At 37.1% G+C, this 21,568-nt stretch overlaps 1 protein-coding gene across 3 annotated transcripts in view; it reads right to left on the reverse strand.

Moving 5' to 3' along the window:
• Window positions 1-21,160, reverse strand: part of LOC110021686 — a 36,508-nt gene extending 15,348 nt beyond the window's left edge. For 2 of the 3 annotated variants that reach the window (XR_002293670.1, XM_020720278.1), the window contains exons 1-4: window positions 20,662-21,160; window positions 19,870-20,051; window positions 19,616-19,787; window positions 17,946-18,148 (exon numbers count right to left, since the gene is read on the reverse strand). Coding sequence is in view for 1 of the 3 variants with exons in the window: in XM_020720278.1 (XP_020575937.1) it covers window positions 17,946-18,148; window positions 19,616-19,787; window positions 19,870-20,051; window positions 20,662-20,924 (820 nt within the window). In the remaining 2 variants the exon portion in view is untranslated. Of the gene's footprint in view, window positions 1-16,975; window positions 17,019-17,101; window positions 17,242-17,945; window positions 18,149-19,615; window positions 19,788-19,869; window positions 20,052-20,661 lie in introns of those variants that run through there. The other variant, XR_002293671.1, reaches the window with a different exon arrangement.
• Between the last annotated feature and the right edge of the window lie 408 nt (window positions 21,161-21,568).

The following is a 21,568-nucleotide window of genomic DNA, read 5'->3' on the forward strand; positions in this document are numbered from 1 at the left end:
TTGTCATTTGTACAAATTTAAAATTTGTACGAACTATTTGTAAATTAAAATTTTAAAAAATTAAAAAACTTTTTTCTGTTTTGTTATATCTAATTATGAAATGAAACTGTTATAACTTTTCTCCATCCAACTATCTATTTTTGTCTTTTTTTAATCCAAACTCCCGGGCCGGGTCATAGCCAGAGTGGTATCAAAACAAAGCCTAAGTACAAAGCTAGTAGGTAAATGATTATAAACAGTAGTAATTCTAATATTTGTGATAACAATTGTAAATTTTAGTATCTAAAGGCAGTTGATATTAACCGAGATGATACAGACAAGAACACTATAGAGCTACAGCTGTTGAACAATTGCAATTGACGCCCTCACCACTTAATGATCCCCCATCCAACGGTGTCAGTGTCTCTATTGAAACAATTACTCAGATGATAGTATTAGTGACGACTAATTCAAAATTCTCATACTCAAAGTCAGTGCTAGTGGAATAGTGTAGATGCATAAATATCTAAAATTGTTCTGGGACAAGAGACCACCATTTCTTTTAGAAGCAAAAGGGTTAATTTAGGCTGAGAACTAGCTATTATGAATCGAGAAAATCGTTGATACCATGTCTTTGACCATTGGAGATGAGAGTTAAATTGGCCACGTTTGCGTTTGAGGGAGAAGTAGAGAGGCGGTGGCAAAGGCAAGTTACATGAGATGTTTGCGGGATGACACAGCAGCCTAATCAATTGGGTGGATTTTGTAAAGACCTTTCGAGACTAGTTTATATCTCTCTCAATCAGAAGACAAATGTATGATAGATTCATTAGACTAGTGTAAGGTGATCGTTCTATTATAAAATACGAGGCTAAATTTATGACCTCATCAAGATATGCACAACAACTAATCCCCAATGCAAACAAAAATTGTCATCATTTCTTTTTTGGATTGATGGATCTCATATGACAGCCTTTAATTCCTATGAGCATTGAGGATTATTTAGTTTTGGTGGAGAGAGAGAAGATGATAGATATTAATATGCTGACTACTCAGAGTATAAAGATATTCATAACAGAAGAGGAGATGAGAGGTCTAGATCTAGGAAGGCCACTCAATTTATGTAGTCTAAGAAATTTAGTTAGAAGAAACTTAAAGTTAGTAGTGATAGTGGCAATGGGCAATGACACCCGCAATAGTGGCAGCATGACCACTAGAATTAAGCTTAAAGGATAAGTGAAAATGCAAACTTCTCTGGACGATCTCCAATGACGAAATGGACTGCACCAACGCGTCTAGAACATCAATTTTATCTAGGAAAGACACTTATATTGTCATAATTTCGCACACGAGAAAATTGCACGCAAATCAATGAATTTGTCAAAACGACCTCCAACGACGAAACAAACCACGCCAACGCGTCCGGAAATTACTTAAAAGGACATCCAATTTGTTATGATATGATGCACAAATAAAAATGTACAAATTAATTTTTATTTTTGAAATATTAAATATTTTTATATTTATAATATTACTTATAATATTAATTTTAATCATAAACCCTACTTAATCCTTACCCGCGTGGGTGACCCTCGTTCCATCCCAGTCATGGCTCGCTCGACTTGCCCCCTCTTGTGCCCTAAATCCCGTGACTCATCCACACGGCGATCTCCCCCCTCTCTCGACTCTTCTCTTTCCTCGTGTAGTCACTCGACCACTAGGCTCTCCAATTGTGGGAGCTCGGTTGGCCGACCCTTCTTCTTCTCGAGGCTTTACTTTCTCCTTCTTTATTGTGACGATTCCTTCCCAGTTGTTTTATTGGACCACGAAATCGTGGTAGGTGGCTGTCCCCCTCTCATCTCTGCCTATAAAAGGGCTTCTTAGGGCACGATAGCGGGTTGTTGAAAATTTTCTGAGAGAAAGGAAGGCTGAGGTTTTCGCTAGTTGTTGTTTGAGGCTTTTAGAAGAAGGTTGTTAGGAGAAGGCTCTGCCAAAATTCCTTCTCGGCTAGGTTCTTGTGTGCTAGGGTGTTCGTGGGTCAATGTTTTCTCGAAGGTTTTGGGAGAAAAATTTCTACATGAAGCATTTTTTCTCAAATTCATTCTAAAGTTTTACTTTAAGTCTGTATCAAGAGGTATTTCTCTTCTCCCCTCTAATCTGCATCATTCGAATTTGCACATGAAAGCACTCTTTTTTCCCTTCTGAAGCATGTGGAAATAAAGTTTAGGCTTGTTTTGAGATTTAAGCATCGATAATTTCTAGAAACAGTAAAAATGGAGCATAATATGGGTACTTTCTCTTTTTTCTGCCCAAAATGCATGATAAATGGAAGTTTGGAAGCTTTATCTGTTGCTCTTCGATGATATTTGCTTATTTGGAACAAATGCTAGAAATGAAATGTTGAAACTTTTTATTATTGATATTCTTGTTCAAGTAAATGATGAAATTCGTTTCAATGTTGAGACATGTTAGCTTTAAAAATTCATTTATACTTGTTTGTTTTTTCATTACATGATCTTATTCAAAGCATATGTTGGGTGCAAGAAATTTTGAGGCATTAAAGCTTTATGAAATCTAATTTTGATGGCCCTGTTTGTCGCTTATATTGTGCTCGGTTTGCCCCCTGTGTCGGGCTCGGTTTGTCTCTTATCTTGTGCTCGGTTTGTCCCTTATCTTGTGCTCGGTTTTGCCCTTGTGCTGGGCTTGGTTTTTTTGCTTTGAAAAAATTCAGTTTTTTTGCCCCTTGTGTGCTGGGCTAGATTTTGCCTCGTGATGGCTGGGTTTTGGTTACCTGTTGGTTTAGGCCTTACTTTTGGGTTGGCCCTAGGTTGAACATATTTGAGCATGGTTTTTTTTTGTTTCTTTGATGCCTCCTATGATCGAAATGCATGAACAACTGAAATTTGTTTTTTAGAAAAACCTTTTGTAGTTGTTTTGAGTCCTGTTTTTGCTCCTTACAGCTGCTGCCCCTTCTTTTTCAAATTGTATGTTGGAAGAAATGTTGTCTTTGAATGCTTCTAAAATTTATTTCATGAAGGTTTACTTTCGTTATTGTTTTCTTTCTCTGATTCAAAACCCCTGTAGATGGAAAGATAAGATTTTGAAGCTTTTTGGGCTTGCTTTGTGGCCCTGTGTTGCTTTTCTTGGCCTTGAGCTTTTCGTTTGAGAGCTTTCCTGTTGGGTTGGGGGATTTATATCCTAAATGGTTGGCGGTTTCTCTTTGACTGCCCCGGCCGTGAGCCCTCTCCCATGGCTCCTTTTGTATTGTTGGCTAGTGACTTTTCCTCTTTGGTTGTCCTTACCCGTGAACTGGAAGTTGATTTGGGTTGGTGGTTTCTCTGGCTGCTCCTACCCGAGAGTATCTAATTGGGATTTCCCTTATACAGGGTTCAGTTTGCCTTAAAATCAGGCTCAATTTTGTGGAAATTATATTATGTTCTTGGCTCTCTTTTGTTGGGTTTAGTTGAGCTGAAATTGTGTTTTGTTTTGTCTCTGTGCTAGGCTCGGTTTGCCTGTCATGGTTTTCTGTATTGTCACTTTGTTGGTTTCGATCTACCTATTATGGTTCTCTGTTTTGGCTTTCTTGCTAGACTCGATTTATCCAAACTATCGCTTTGTTTGCCTCTCTTGTTGGTTTGGGTTTGATTGAAGGTTCTCCGGATAATGTATTTTCTGGGATTATTGTTGATAATCAAGTTTGTCATCCCAAAAATTATGATTTCAATATGTGCTTCTATGTGAGAATGCTTGATATAAGCAGACCAACTTACTACATGTCTCATTCAATGAAAGATGGTTTTAATTCGAATGAATAATAAAAAAGAAAGAGTACAATAACAATATATGTGGAGGCTTTCCCTTGTTGCCCCTACTCGTGAGCTTATATGGGAGCTTGGCTGTGTTTTTTGCTTGGCTCTATCCGTGATCTTAAATATGTGGTGGTCTTCCTCTTGTTGCCCCTACCCGAGAACACCTGTTTATGTTGCTTGTCTCTTTGTGTTGGGACCGATGGCTTCTACTTTGCTACTCCTACTCGAGAACACCTGCTGGTTGGTTGTGTGGGCTGCTGCCCTTACCCGAGAGCATCCACATGGTTCACTATTATTTTGTTTGGTTGTTCCCTGCTTCCCTTGTTGTGAAGCTGGTTTGGTGGTTTTATTTTGTTGCTCCTACCCATGAGCTTACATTGGAGTTTAGTTGTGCTCTTTCTTGCCCCTACCCGTGAGCTTCTGACCTCTTTCTTGTCCCAAACTGTGAGCTTATGTTGGGGCTTAGCTGTGTTCTTTCTTGACCTCACCCGTGAGCCTGTTGGAGGTTTATTCGAGCTTATTTTGCCCTCTTGATTGCCCTAGCCGTGAGCACTTATATGTTATTTTGGACAATATTGCACTTGTACAGTGCAAGAGGCTTGTGGGTGAAATTGGAACTAGATGGTTTTATTGTTTACAAGATTTTAGGAATTTTTTAGGATGTCATTTGTGGATTATATTCCTTTGATTCAAATGGAAAAATTTGAAAGACTCTTAAAACTTCTTTTTGGGAAAGTATGAAATTGATATGGATCGGATCCATGAAAGGATTTAAGAACTTGTGAAATCGTAAATCGAAAAGAGTTGGAGGCTTGACATTAAAATTCAGATAACATAAATGCCACAGGCTTTGGTGTGTGATTATGTAAGTGATGGTGTAGCCGTGCATACAATTGTCACATTAATTCGAGCTCGTTTCGACCTGTTCGAAACAAGAATTAGAAGCGATACCCTTCTTGGGTTGATCCAATTATGAAATTTGAGAAAATTATATCCTTCTTGGATTGATTCAAGGATCTTGGGCCCTCCTTTTCAGATCTTTTTGTTACAAGTTTTGAAGGTTGATATACCCTTCGTCTTTTCGATCTGTTAGGTGGATTAGTTTCTCCTCTCTCTCATCTCTATTTTTATTCTTTTTTTTTCTTGCTTCTTGGTTCGGTTTTCGCTGCTTATGTCTGACACAAAAGTGCTGACGCAAAAGTGCCTATATATAGTCTTTTGTTATATATGAAACCATCAAGCAATGTCGTAAGTAGGTCGTTTTTTTTTTGAACTTAAGGCGATAATGACAAAGGCACGGCAGTGGTAGAGCATAATGATATTCGATTCTACGACATCAGGACCCAACCCTGAATAAGAACAAATACAATATTTGGTGAACCGTAGAACATAGTATCATTCACCGACACAAGACTAGCTGGGGACCCGTACCTTCTTACGTTGTTGGCGCTCTTACGCCCGACGGCGTAATCGACTCGTGGACAATCGTAATTTTTCAAAAAAAAAAACTGATAAGAACAGAACATGATAAGAACAGATATAATATTTATAAAAAATAGTTTATTACAAAATTGATATAACTTCATTTTGTATGTCTGAAATCAATATGCATATTAAAATATAAATTTTAAATATGTTGTAACTTGATTGTCCACTTGTCGATTACCAGTATCGGGCCAAGGAGTACCCTCCTAAGTTAGGTTTAGTAGAACACCCTTCTAATTGAGTGACGGGTTCTATACATCCGGGTGACCGATAGTAGTCTTCAACGTCCCTCGAGTACAAATATATAATATTTGAGTCTAACCCCAACCCGAGTGCTTGCGGTTTTCTTTCTTCGAATTTTTCGTGGGATTTTATCGAAACTTTTGGTAAAGCACTCGTGGTCTTTAACATAGGATCTTCCCGTGTTTTTTGTGACTTTTTTGAGTTATTATTCTGCCATTTTTACTTCGAGATTCATTTGTCGATTTTCTCAAATTTTCTTTCGTTGTGAATCATTTGCCGCTCTTTCTTGAGTTTTCCAGGTGATATACCTTAGAATAGGAGGCCAAAAGTTGATTTCATAGGAGATACCCGGCAACAGAACGTTGACTAAACAATTACATGTACCTTTAAATTAACATCGAATTTGAATGTGCTACAATGGGGAGCTTTAAGAGAACACCGTGGGCAGCACGACGAGGACATACAGAAGAACAACTTCGAGATGGAACTGCAACATCAAAATAAGTCTACAGCAACTAAACATTTTTCTTAGTTTAAATAACAAGTCATAGGATTTCAAGGTGGTTTGCTTAGCACAACATAAATCCTCACCCTATCTTAAAGCTTTTGCACGACCCTGTTGTACAATTATAAGTCCTAATACTTTTAGGATTCCAAGGTTATCGTACGGTACAGTGTAAATCCTCCGATCTTTTAGGTCATTTGCACAATCAGATGTCGTGCAAATGTAAGTCCTAAATTCTAAACTAAATTGCAGGATTAAACATTGAATAACATCATTTCAAAGACATAAAATCAAACAATATGATAGTTGGGAGGTCACCGGGGTTCTCCTTAGATCTGTGTTGTCTCCTACTATTCGCTCCTTTGGATTCCATAAAATAATTATTCCTATTTGAGCCACTCTTGTTTGATTTTCCCGTGTCAAACCTTGGAAAGCTAAACTTTGAAATCTGGAAGGTAAAACCACTGATCTTAATCGAAAGTCTTCTTAAGTGACCCCGGTCATTTAAGATGTAATTAACTATAATGACTTGCCTCTATAGGGAACTTGGAACCCAGGTAAAATAAATCTTATCTAATCCTTGTATTAGGTAAGGAACTTATCAGTCATACATAAAAAGTTTTGCAGACCAAACGGGTGTCACAAACTTTTTAGTTTATGTGGTTGAGTTTACTGTTAAGTGGTATGCTTATCCTTCGGGATAGTGTATTACTTGTGGTATCGCGCTCAACCATTCAAACTATCTAAATTACTAGATATATGAGATGTTTCGTCTCATTTATTTTTAAATTAAAATACTACTTTCAAAATCTACCTTCAAAAATCATATTCATATTAAAATTATTTTCATATTATACAAAAAAAATCATTCTTTTCCTTTCAAAAAATAGCGACCGACAAATTCTGGCGACTCCGCTGGGGACTAGTTCCTCTCTCCATCTTTGATCAGGTGGTTTTCTTTTCAAACATCGGTAGCGTGCTCATGTCCCTTGTGGGTCAGACTGTTGTTCTTCTGTTGACATACCGTGTTTATTTCTTCCTTAAGCCAGTATAGTCATCTCTTCTTAGATTCCAGGAATGTCTGTTGAACCCTCCTTAAGCAGAAGGATTCAAAAATCCCTAGGTTTTAGTGGGGTGGACTCCCAATAGGTGTGGTAGATTAGGAGTGGTCTATCGAAGTGAATCCAATGCGAGGCCGACACCCTCCAATTCTTAAATCGGGTCCTATGCTTCATTCCTATTTGATCCTAACTTGTTGTGAACGAGTTAAACGAGTTAACAATTGTTGTGAACGAGTTAACACTAAAATTTCACTCTCACAATCATCCATTTAAACTCCAAACAAAACGAAATTTCATCAAAATTTCAAAGCAAAACAAATCACAAAATTTGTGATAAAATTCACATGAATAAATTTCAAAGGATACCCAGTTCATAAGACAAGTGCGTTAACTTAAGTACTGTCGCTGAAATTGCAAGGCATTGGACGTCACTGACTTTCAGAAAATTTTTAAATGACAGAGAGAATGTCTTCACCAAAGTTGATCTTTTCTTTCGCCACTGGAGTAGAATTTGCTGTTAGCAAGAGTGAGCTGTCTGACCTGACGGTCATTAAGTTTGGGCAAGGATTCAATGATATTAAAGCCAAGTTTGGGAATGTCGTTGTGACCGTAATGAAACCTGAAACGGACAAGTTCGTCGAACCTGTGGTGGAGTTCAATCTGAAGTCTACTAAGGAATTTCCCCCTCTGAATAGAGTGTTGATTGAAAAGAATTCTATTGTTGTAAAGTCTGCCACTACAGGCGTAGGGACCGCTCCCAGGACTGTTTCTGCTTCTGTCACTGTATTCACCACTACTACACCAATTGTTCCACTAAATAAAGGGAAGGTGATTCTTTACGAAGAAGTGTCAGTCGATGTTTTTGCCCCGTCGTTTTCCGTATTTGAGATTGAGTCTAATTCAAAGTCCGTGCAACTGACCAATACACATGAAATGAGGCGCAACCAGAAAATTCTAAGGGCTGAGAAGGCGAAAGTCATAGAGTTGGCTACTACTGACACCACCCTCCAACTGGATGAGACAGGATTACATGATACATCACCTCTACTCATAAGGAGTAGGTTTCACCAGTTGCCTGCTACCTACGGAGAGGATGGAGTCTATGAGGTTGCTACCACATCACCACCACCTTCTCTCCATAATGATCCAAGGTCGGTGACGACATTCAGAGGAAAATCTGAGATGGTGGCAGGGTGGACAAAGTATATTGTTTCAGAAAAGAAGTTGTAGCAAAGATGTTTCAGGATTTGATTAAAAGTCTCAAATTTAGATTACGAGAGCCAAAGAGGCCAGAGGAAGTCGATAAGAAAGACCATCCAAGTTATTGAGGCCAGAGAAACCTTATCCTCCCACCTTATCCTCGTGCGATGCTCCTTTACCCACTAAACATTCAACAACAGATCAACTAGATGAGAGAACCACTAGAAGAAATGACGACTACTATAGCCACTATTCAAGGACAATCACAGCCATCGCCGATAGTACCCCCGGGGCAAGCCATTTAGAAAGCGTCCAAATCGTCGATGATAAGAAGGAATTCACTTCGGTCAATGAAGATGATCAACCAAAGAAAAACTCCGTTCATGAATTAATACCAGAAAAAAGGCATTAAACAAATGGTAGAACAACAGGTGAGAGAAGCTCTGACTCAGTCAAAAGGAGCAGCATTGATTCTAAAGGGTAGACCCTATCCCGAAGAATTTGATAATGCCCAATACCCTAAAGCTTTCATATCACCGTTGTTCAAGACATTTGATGGAACGGGAAACCCCCGACAACATGTTGCACACTTCCGAGTAAGTTGCGGCAACGCGGGGGGTAGTGATGCGTTGTTGTGTCGTCAATTTGTAAGCAGTCTTTCGGGAATCACTTTTGACTGGTACGTTGAATTGCCCAATGGCTCAGTGAAAACATTTGCAGAATTGATCCGAGTAAGTTGCGGCAACGCGGGGGGTAGTGATGTGTTGTTGTGTCGTCAATTTGTAAGCAGTCTTTGGGGAATCACTTTTGACTGGTACGTTGAATTGCCTCATGAATCAATACCAGAAAAAGACATTGAAAAAATGGTAGAACAACAGGTGAGAGAAGCTCTGACTCAGTCAAAAGGAGGAGCATTGATTCTAAAGGGTAGACCCTATCCCGAAGAATTTGATAATGCCCAATACCCTAAAGCTTTCATATCACAGTTGTTCAAGACATTTGATGGAACGGGAAACCCCCGACAACATGTTGCACACTTCCGAGTAAGTTGCGGCAACGCGGGGGGTAGTGATGTGTTGTTGTGTCGTCAATTTGTAAGCAGTCTTTCGGGAATCACTTTTGACTGGTACGTTGAATTGCCCAATGGCTCAGTGAAAACATTTGCAGAATTGAAAGACCTCTTTGTTAAGCGGTTTGCTGGAGTTAAACACCATATCACCGTTGGTGATCTCGTGGTGGAGCGACAGAAGCCAACCGAAACATTGATGGACTACATTCTGCGATGGAGAAATTTGAGCATGAAGTGTGAGCCACAACTCCAGGAGCAGCACGCAGTTGAAATTCTTCTAAAGAGCATCTATGGTCCAGTGGGTTTCTTAATCAAGGGATTCACCATCAAGACATTAGAAAAGTTGCTTAGAAAAGTTGAGAATCTTCAAGAAGAAGCGAAACAACTAGGGCTTTTTGAGAAAGCTGGGAAGCTAGAGCCATTAAAGACACCTGAGAAGAAACCCGGGACAGTAGCAATGGTTGATAGGGGCAAGCGACCGTTGCAGATACAAGTCGAACAATCTCAACAAAATTGTTAACATCCTCGTCAAAATATTCAGCAATTATCTCAGCAAAGACCTAATCAGACATACGAAAGACAAGTTCCAATCATGAACACTCAATCAAATGGGATATACTCTTTTAAAGATGAAGCAACGAAAAAGATGTTCCGCAGTATGATCAAGAATCCCGAGTTCAGGTTGCCCAAGCCAAAGAAACCTGACGAGATCAACAAGAAATGAAATCCAAGATATTGCCCGTACTACAGGTTCATTGGACACACCATAGAGGAGTGTTGCAGTTTCAAAGACTTGCTTGAGGAGAATTTCAAGAATGGGACATAACGATTCTGGAAGACCCTCGTCAAAATATTCAGCAATTATCTCAGCAAAGAAACCCACTGTTATTTGTTTAAAAGAACTTTATTGTACTCAGCAATTATCACAGCAATTATCTCAGCAATTATCTCAAAATATTCAAAATATTCAGCAATTGATAGGGGCTATTATTGTACTATTATTTTTGTTTAAAAGAGATATTAGTAGGATCAATGTTTATCTGTCCCTTCTCTCCCACCGCAATAAAATAATAAAAGAACTTATTGTTTTTCAGAATAGTTTAATGTTTGGAAAGCACTGTTAACAAAACATTCAGAATTCATCAACATGACAATCGAGAAAGGAGTAATCCGAGATAAAAATTCCAACATTGTGAAAGAAACTATGACTTCATGGGAGAATGAAATTAATGTTATAATAATTGAGTCATCCACTTTAAAGAATTTGGATTGGGTCCTAAGTTGATTTCAAAATAAGATAGTGTGATTGAAATGTGAGTAGTTGACTAAGGATATCACGAGTTTTTTAATCTTCGGTCAAGTGATTGGGTCCTGACTTTTGAATGAGCTATAATATCCCAGAATTCATCTTAAAAAGTACCCGAGAATTATTATTTAAGGGGTTTCAGACATTCAAAGTCTTTAAAATATGCTCCACCAGACATAGTAATTCTCAATAAAAAAAGGAGCGAAAAAAAATAAGTATAAGAATAAGAAAGAAAAGAAGGGACTCCCTGAGAAGAAGCTTGAGGTGGACGCATATTCAAAAATTGGTGTCTGAATTCTCTGAAGCTTGAGGTGGACGTATATTCAAAAATTGGTGTCTGAATTCTCCCCTCATTTATAAAACTTGAAAACTCTCTTAAGAAAACTCTTCGGATATTATATTCAAGAAAAAGTTCAACGATCTTGTGTCTTTTGGTCAGCTATTAATTGACTCAGTTGACTCAGAAATATCTTTGGACAATGAAAAATATTTTAATCACGTGAGCAAAATTTATGAAATATGCTTAGGTCCAGGAATGAAGAATTAAAGAGATGACGATAATATTAGCAGTTAATGGAAATTCAACCCTGAAGTCAAATCCTTCAGCGCCCAGCAAATACAACTCCAACGGCAACTCGAAGAACGTCAGAGTTATTTCTCAAAGACAACTTGAACAACCTTTACAAAATCAATGTCAAAGCAAACGACAACTACTACAAATAAAGCTACGAAGTTGCGGCCTCTTCAGCTATGACGTCCTTAGAAGTAGCACATCTTTATGTGTACTTGACAGAATATAATTCTGATAGTACCTTAATGCATCTCGGTGTTTCAAAGACAACTTTGTTCATAGAAACATGAATGTTGTGTCTGTCTAAAACTGGGTTCAAATCTTAAAACAAATGCAACAAAATAAAATTTAAGATCAAATAAATCTGAACATTAAAATGAAATGAAACACAACACCGAACCAAATAAGCAAAACAATAAAAACAGCTGGAAATAGAAAAATTACAGTTGTTGCTGGAAATTGAAGGAAAAAATTCCTTTAAAACCAGCGGCTGCTGCAGAATTCTGCCTAACACAAGCAAGCTGGATAACCCTCACGAGAGACTGCTCATTGAAGACACCACGACAGTAGTTGATTCAGCAGCTGATTCCATGATAGGCCTCTGCGGAGAGTTTCCACGTGATAATTCTTACGGGAGTTGCTCATTCAAAGGCTGGGGGAAGGAACTAAGCATAGGAGAAGGAAATGATTGTAAGGAAAACTGCAGGAAGAACCGGCGGCTAGGGTTAAATTCTTGTCTTTGATACTGTCGTATTTGAGAATAGAGTCAAATATTTTCATTGATAGAAAGAGAGATATTTAAACTCAATTACAATAAACACAATAAAGAAAAGAAATAAAACAGAATAAAGCAAAAAAAAAAGCAAAATGAGGGAATAAAAGCTAATAGAAAGGAAATAAAAAGTAGGTTAAGAATTTAGGGTCTGTTTGGGGCAGCTGCAGCTTATTCAGATAAATAGTTTATCCTGATAAGTTGTTGATCAGCAGTTTATTCTAATAAGGTAGTTGGATGTTTGGTTTGTACGGTAGGAAAACAACTGAATTGCAGTTTTTTCTAGATAAATTATCATTTTGTCTCTAATCTGAATAAGCTGTTTGGTTTGTGCATTTGGAAAACAACTGATTTCAACTTTTTCCTGGATAAATGAGTATTTTGGTACTGCGCAGTGTTGATGTTTGCAACAGAACTGTAACGACTACATATTTGACAGTTGAAATACCACTTCATAATAGTACAAAAAAGAATATATACCTCACTTAAGAGTGACTATCAACAAACCTAATAAAAAAGAAATAACATATTAAAATTACAATTAAAAGAATGATAATATTCATTTTAGAATGCAGAAGAAGCATGTTATGAGCAACGTTGTCTGGTTGGGACACCATCGAACATCGAGCAACACTTTCCGGTTGGAATACCGTCGAACCTCGAGCGACATTCTCCGGTTGAGATACCGTCAAACCCCGAGCAACGTTGTCCGGGTGGGATACCTTAGAATCGGTCAGACTGTCTGCTTACCTGAAGAACTTACATTCATCCGGTCCATCTGCCATCTGCCCACCATACCTGAAGAACTTACATTCATCCGGTCCATCTGCCCACCGCCACCACGGGCACCTGTAAAACTGTTATCCGTAGTTATGTGGCTTGCGCGACGTAAATAACAAAGACAGCAATTCGCGATGGTATGCTCTGAATTCCCAGAAAACATATAGCTCATCTTCCTACAATTATTCAAGAGAGAACACGTCGGTCATAAAACAAAAAAAAACATATCGTGAAATTTTCAAACCCAAAAATATACCGAACATAAATATATTGAGTATAAATAAAAAAAACAGGTGTGAGGCCTCAGAGAAGTAACTAAACCAACCAATGATTATGTCACAACATGCAGACCATAGACCTTATAAAAAAATGAGTTATTGGTTTCCCTTAACCCAAGTGGGACCAACATCCAGTGGCACATGTGTTTATCACAAAAAAAGGTCATCTAGTAGATCCTCATAAACCGATGCACCGACAAGAAGATAGGACATCAGTTGTCTTCATTAGAATTTCACATGTAACACCAACGTGTAACCTGCGGCCTGTGTCACAAGTGCATATCACCAAGAAAGGTCATCATTGTGGATCCTCATAAACCGAAGCACAAAAAATTGGAGAGAATTTCAGTTGTTTTTATTAGAATTTCACATGCAACACTAAAACAACTACAAATTGATCATCCAGAAAAAACTCATAAGGTATGTTTCATCATTGACCTCACAAACCCACAGAAAAAAAAAATATAACATAAAAGCCCCTCAAACATGTTAATATCATAAAATTGAAAGTTACAATGGAACAAATGCGTAATATAAAAGCCCCTCAAACATTTTTCACAACATCTACTACTTTAATGACAACATTTTTCGCATATCATTGTCCGGAAGATAAATAAAATGCAAATATATCCACTACAAACCGCAAATAATAAAACCACCAAATAACAAAGACTTATTTGTCAGTCGAGACACGTAAATATTCAACAAGCAGTTCAGGTTGCAGCCTCATAAATATTTGTCTGCGGGTCGGTCCTCGGGCAATTTAACACATTTTAAATAAAAGGTAGGATAAGCCATAATTTTTGGAATTGCATCTAGAACTACAAAAAAATCATCGATGGTGGTGTCAGCTGTAGCAACAGGTTGCGGAGTTGTAAATGTTTCTATCAGTCTATCTATAGAGCTATTCACGAAAACATCTTTTCCTTTTGTCCTTTTTTTCCAATCTGCGCCTCTTTGATTGGCACGTAGACTCAAGTTCCCTCAGGTTTATGCCCGGCCCTTCATCAGAACCCTTAACCTCCTCGGGTGGCAGTCACATGAGATGTCTGCAAACCCTTGCTCACTTGGTTGAACGCATGCTGACCCGTTACGACAACTTTAAACATTAGGTCTAATTTATCTTCCAAGTTCGGGTCAATTCCGCACATCTTAAATTGTTTTGCAGTTGATACTGCCTGCAACATGGAGGGGGGGAGGGGGTGGGGAAAGGGGGCAAATTAGATGAAACAAAATAAAAATGATAATTAATTGAAGAGTTCTCAGGGGTCCATCATTCCTCTAAAGCATCAACGGTACGCTTGATAGGATCCCATCCCAATCTCGTGGATCCCCGTTTCAACTCTTTTCATAACTTCCAGTCTTTTTTTAGTTGATCTCACTTGTTCTTGAATTTTAACCTATCGAACTCTCACCATGTTTCTTTAAACTTCTTTGAAATATTTTGTCACCCTTCTTTGTTAAAGTGGTAGGTTTATTTCCAAGTTCAATCTCTTTAACTCAGAAATTGCAGAAAATGCTTGTCACATCCTTATCCCAAATTGCTGATGTAGCCCCTTCAATAACATAACCTATAAAAACAAAGCACCAATACAACCAAGGCCACTAGTATTGATAGTAAAATAAAGCACCAATAAAAACAATAACATAACCTAATAAAGAAAAACATTTTAAGCATAAAACACAAGCCACCATAAACACAACCCACATAACCCAGACCGGGAAAGCACACCCAAGCCACCATAAACAACAGTCACAGGCACCACACACAAACACACTTCACATCCACCCACACAACCAAGGCCAGAAGAGCACACTCAAGCCAACATAAACACCTCACACAGCCACCACACAAAAGCACACCTCACATCCACCACCAACCGACACACCCAAAGCCATAAGATCACACCCAAGCCACCATAAACACCACTCACATCCACCAAACACAAGCACACCATTATACCACCACCAAACCCACACCCAAGACCATGAGAGCAAATCCAAGCCACCATAAACACCACTCACATCCACAACACACAAGCACACCTCACATCCACCACCAACCCACACACCCAAAGGCGGGGGAATATTCATCCTGCTCCTCATAAGAGATTAGTTCATCCCATTATAGGCTTCAAGCAATCCAAACAAACGAAGCCAGTCAACGTGGCAAAAAAGCACAAAGGAAGAAAAAATGAAAACGAGCTGCAATGTGATTAAAAACCAAACCACACCGTGCCAAAAAAACAAAGGCAGAACAAATGAAAACAACCTACACTGTGGCAAAAAAACTTTTCAAGCCAACGTAATTTGATTCATTGTTTCCCACTGAAAAACGGCACAACAAGCCAAGGAAAATGCAATCCCTCCATATTCTTCACAAAATGTTTGCCACTACTCACATAAAACCATTATGTCGGTAACGGGGAAAGCAAGCCAAAGAAATCAAATTATGTCAATCCTTCGATTTTATTGAAAGAATTTTTGCTACTGCTCACACAAAACCAATTCATCAAGAATTTACCGCAACATTAGCCAGTTACAAAGAACCACACCTTACCGGATCGCAGAGAGGAAAAGAGAAGAACAAACATAGCTGAGAGATCCAGGGGATGAGAGCATATAAGTCAAACCTAGGGCACGGGATGAGTAGAGATCCAGGGGATGAGAGCATATAAGTCAAACCTAGGAAACGGGATGAGAATCGTAGAGAGGAAAGGAGAAAGAAGGATAATTGCAGCAGAGAGATCCAGGAGAATCGCAGAAGACAGCAGCCCTAGGGCACGGGATGAGTAGCAGGGTATTAACGCAAAGCTAAACAAGATACGCGGGCCGCGGTATTCAGCCCGCGGCCGACATGTAGTATAAGAGAATCTGTGTGGATCCTCGAACGCTTGCCAAACGCACGAAACAAACAACCTTTGTGCATTTTGAAAACACATAAGCAACAAATAAGTTGTCTCAAACAGACGGACCCTTAATTGTCGTTATAAATAAATCTAATACATATAAATAGGCAAATCTATCCTCTAGAAATTATATCAAAATAAGAAAAAAATTAATCTCAGAAACCTTCCCCCAAATCAAACAAATGGCTAAAAAATTAGTCGTTATTGGCCTAGTTTGCATGTCCTGACCGAAAATGGTCAAACGTAATTAGCTTCATTATTCTTTGTCAAGAAACTTATAAAGAATGTTAGTTAAAGCAATTTCAAAGAACTTCTCAATAAATTAATGACTAATTCAATTTAACTAAAAACAATGTAATATTACATATGAAATTGTATGTAAACAGCCCAATGAAAGTAATGACTTCAAAGTTAGCTTAAATTCATGACTTCTAACATAATTACTAAGTTAAGAAACTTAATACCTAATTAATCACAATTAACATAATTAAGTATATTTACTAAAATGTTTGGAGCAAATGAGATCAATTACACTCGTCAAATTTGAAACCACAATTAAAAAATATTGATCAAATTATAAATAAGTTTGTTTTTCTTAATAAAGAAAAAAATTATAATTAACAAAATTATATTCAATGAATAAAATTGAAATTTTCTAATCACGTAAATTTGAAAAGTCATAAGTATTTCAAGAAACTAATGAAGAGTAAATTAGGCACATCATTACAAACTATATAATAAATAATTTTAGAATTAATCAAATAGTTGGAAATGTAAGCCAACTAAATTACCAGACATTATGAAACAGTTTTTAACAATGTTTAGAATTGATAAAATTTAATCAATTTTAAATTGTGTTCATCATCCTTAAGATCTTGATAAATTCTACTCAATCATTTTCCTTAAATAATAACCAAATTCACACAGTAAACTAATAGACCTTGGATTTTTCATTATGCACTTGAGCATTCATGAATTCACCTTATTGAGTCCGACTCTAAGCAACCAAAGCTCCGAACTGGCCTAGTAAAATTCATCATCATATCCCAAGCTACTAGTAAATAAGTAAAAAACCATCAGATAAACTACACAAGATTTGATATCATCAAATTATTAATGAAACGTATGAGTCACCTATACTTCATGGAATCAACAGAGCTGCAATACATTGTTAAATTGTCATAAATCCCTTCGAGACAGCAGCTTGTATTCACTGAGCAATATGGTCACTCAAATCAGTCAGAATGTTTGGTGTTCGCATTGAAGTCAAGTTCCTTCATCATAGAGTCAAAAACAGTAAAAGTGTAAACTAGCTTTAGTTGAATTCCACCAAGGTTTCTGTCATTTAGAAATAGCTAGAAAAGGTATGAGCCTACTATATCAACAGGGCAACTCGAACATATCCAACAATCCATTGACTTGATCAAAACTACTCAAAGTTGTGATCCAAAAGGTCATTATGATCATATAAATATGTGATGCTATGTAAAAGGTCAAAAACCATGGCGTTGTCAAGCAAAATTTGATTTCCCAACTGGAAGTCGCATGCAATATTTGCTTTATTAGTTTCAATGCAGTTTATTAGCTGTACCAGCACATACCAAAAGAAAATCTACTCACATTGACAAAGTATAGTGCAAGTATTTGTACCTCAAAAAAAAAACAACAGCATTTTAAAAAAAATTCTTATATGTATAAAATGATCAAGAATTGCTATTAACAAAAATACGAACAAGACAAAAAGCCTACGACCATTTATAAGAAGGAGAAAATACACATTTAAATACACCAACAGCCTACGACCATTTATAAGAAGGAGAAAATACACAAATACTCATTTAAATACACCAAGTAAAACTCAATCATAAATGTATTTCTTGTATTAAAGATAAACACAAAAAAACATGTAGACATAAGATAAAACAAAAAGATCTTGCCATACTTGAATACAACTGAATATCAATCGAAAGGCACGCACCTCTAAATGAAACATATGGAGAGTTGAAAGTTTGAGCAATCATGTCAATATAGTGGCTTTCTTTGCTTTCCAAGGATTTTAAAACAGTCACTGCATTAACAACTAAAATGACATAATTTACTGTCCTCTTTTTCGGTAAGTAACCATGAAGTTGTTTTCCCTGGATTTTCATCTTGTTTATTTGCATATCATCATCTGTAATACTGCCACATTCAAAAACAACTCAATTTATGAAAGCCTGCAACGACTGAAAAATACAAACTTAATGCAGTCCTGATCCCCGAAAGTAAGCATCAGATCATTTAATATTTCTACTCAGCCATCAAATAACTTTATTGATATCATAAATTTTAAAAAGGGAGTACAATGCCTTGAGGATACATATATATTTTGAGATTCTAAAAAAAATATATCAATTTAATTTTAATATTTCCACTCACATTCATGTAGTCAACCATTTAAAAAGAGGTGCATAATCTTTGCTTACATAACATGGAGACAATGTTGAATACAACATGGCAAGACATGAAAAATTGTGAAATGTTTACCAACAACTACAGTATTTTGAAATTTTCAGCAAAATGCAACAATAACAACCAAATAGTCCAAACTACACAAAAAACACAGGCAATGGGAGATCACTCCTCTTCGTAATTCTTCAAACAAAAACAAAAAATGACTAAAAGATTTGCAAAACGACAATAATGAAATCATTCTGCTCCTAATGACAAAATACACCTGCCAGAAGATGAAGTACATCTAAAATATAGTAGATAAACCCATTCTTTTCAGGGTGCAAGTTGCATCAAATTTACCGATAGACATGGATAAATATTCAATTTCTACTTAGGGCTAAGAATTGCTAACTGCTTACTGATCAAATTGCCAAAGAGAGATAAAGTCCGCACAAGCAACGAAGAAACGTTGCTCTTCATAATAACCCACTTAATAAAAAAGTACAAAGTAAGAAAAAATCCAAATAAATAATCAAACTATCACAATTCTACTCTTAAAAAAAAAGAAAATGCAATGGATAATAAATACAAAATAAAATAGAAAAATCATAAGCTCCAAATTGGTGGAAACATTTATTGCATGAGAATTGCCAGAGTTGTAGAGATGCGTGCAACTTACAATAGCAACTATTGCTAGCATTTTTACTTGAACAACTCCACCTTAGCAAGTTCATTTAAGCTTTTGGCCAGACACGATCCCATTTCAAAATGCTAGCACATCATAAACTGGCACCCCCCATGCATAGAATATCAATTCAAGCAAATTTAGCATAAAATTACTCCATTTAATTGCTTCTAGACTCATATGATTGGTAGTTCAACTCTTTACATTCGTAGCTGATGAAACTAGATAAGTGAATTATGATATTGTAATTTCTACGGAAGTGCAAACCTTTCCACACCTAGCCTTTTTCTCTTTTGTAAATGCAGCTTCAATATGTTGTGAATGGATCTAATTAGAAATCTAAGATAGTAACAATCAGCATGCATCATTGGGACAAAGATAATGATGACAATTCTATAAGAAATAAGTTGTCTTGTATTGGACATAGCATGCATATGAACCATTCTTGTTAAAACCTCCCAATGAAAATATTAAGATTTATGTCATGTAGCAAGCACCATAACCAAAATGATCCAGGCAAATTAACTCACTGGATGACCATCTCTCCATGTACTACACCAGTGGTCATCCATTCCATGAGTAAATCAGAATTTTCTGGCGGTATTGATGACAAGCTCCGAGTGTCATAAACACACAGTGTGCCTGAGTTCCTTGGAATTGGGTATTCCTGTAAGAAGCAGGTACCCTCCCGTGCTCTGCCATCTGCAATTGTCAACAAAAACAAGTAAAAAAACACCAACAAAGCCTTCACAAAAATAGTTTATGTATCTAGAAAGACACTCACATGACACTTGAGCTCGTTCAATCCCTGAAGGATTCTCCTCAAAGACTATAGTAATTCTATTCACAAGACTACTCTTCCCTGACCACTGAGGCGCAATAAGGAGCAATGTTGTGGTTTCGGGAATATCATAGTTCTCCGCAGCCAAACCAGCAACTTCCTCGATCCAATCACCAGGTTTGTGCCTAACAAGAAAACATTGAATCATATCAAACCTTAAGGTTTATGAAACAGATAAGACCAATTCAATCAATTGAAATTAAAAATTATACTGTAAAAAATAATGAATTTAATACATTCTATCATTTGCTTGGTGTAGCTAGAAATCAATTTAAATTCTACGGGATTGTTTGGTGGCAAACTTTAGCCAGAAAATAAGATGGATTTAGGCCAAATACAGCCAAATGAAATTGTTAGGCCTTCTTAAATCTTGGATTTTTAACTTTCTTGGATTTAATAAATCCTGTCCACGCAGCGTTTAAGGGAGTTACTAAAGCTCTAGTTGTAATGATATAGTAAGTCCATGCTTAACATCCAAGAAATCTGTAGGAATAAAAATATCAACAACCAAACAATTTTCAATAACTAACACTCCCAAGTTCCACAGAATCCAAATTAACAGGATTTACTAAATCCTACCTTCTGTTAAACAGGCTATGAAAAACTTTAAAACCCCTCAAATGTTGTGTTTTTATTATCACACACAAATGAAACATCATTTTTTTTTAAAACATAGTCTTCATCTTCATGCAACGATAAAAGCCCTAACAGCAAAAATAGTATCCATCGGAGGACCTTAGAATGGCGAGCTTCTCATCATCTAAGGTGCGGCGCGAACGTGCTTTAGAGCTGCTATACGTTTCCATTAGGGCCGTGAAAATCTGGCTGCGTCGCTCAGTTTCGAATGCACTCTGCGACGATGGAGACGACTCGCACTGGGAGTAATCCGAGTGCTCTGTGTCAGTTGGACAGGATATGATGGAGGGTTTGGGGTGCGACTCAGGATGGGCTGTAGTGTGAAAAGAGGAATTGGGAAGACATTTTCCACCACCACCCATTTCCAGATTTTCTCTTTCTCTGCGACTGTGCTGAAAAACAGAAATCTATTCTGCTTTCGAGCTGTGCGGAAGAGGAAGTATCTCTGATTTGAATTCGCAAGAATGATGGAGCGGGAGTTCCAAGATTTGAGCCCGCAACTTCGACTTGCAATTGGAAAGCATGAAAAGATAAGAAATTTGTGGAGAAACAGAACGTATGCAAGAGTCCGACAGCTTTTTAACTATGTTAAAAGAACTCCTCGCAAATCTCACACTCCTAGTGGCTACAAAAATATTATAAATACTTGGAATATTTACATTCAATTCTTATGTATTTACATGCATCTAAGAGCTAAACTTTAATTTTTATACATACACCATATTGCCTACTATGCATGAAAAAATGTATTTTAACATTTAAAACTTAAAATTACAATTCTCTCATGTGATATGAAAATTTTGGAGCATATAAAAGTTAAAAAAAAAAAAGTTTACATGAAACTACTCATTTAGGCCTATCTTGTCTATCACTAGTAGGGCTGTCAAAACGGTTCGTTGTTCACGAACAACTCGTGTTCGACTTGTTAAGAAGCTTGTGTTTGGCCCGTTAATTTCGTTCAATAAGTTAATGAGTCAAACACAAACTAAGATGTGTTCGGCTCGTT

This window comes from Phalaenopsis equestris, unplaced genomic scaffold (genome assembly GCF_001263595.1).
Source record: "Phalaenopsis equestris unplaced genomic scaffold, ASM126359v1 Scaffold000139, whole genome shotgun sequence".
Taxonomy (NCBI): domain Eukaryota; kingdom Viridiplantae; phylum Streptophyta; class Magnoliopsida; order Asparagales; family Orchidaceae; genus Phalaenopsis; species Phalaenopsis equestris.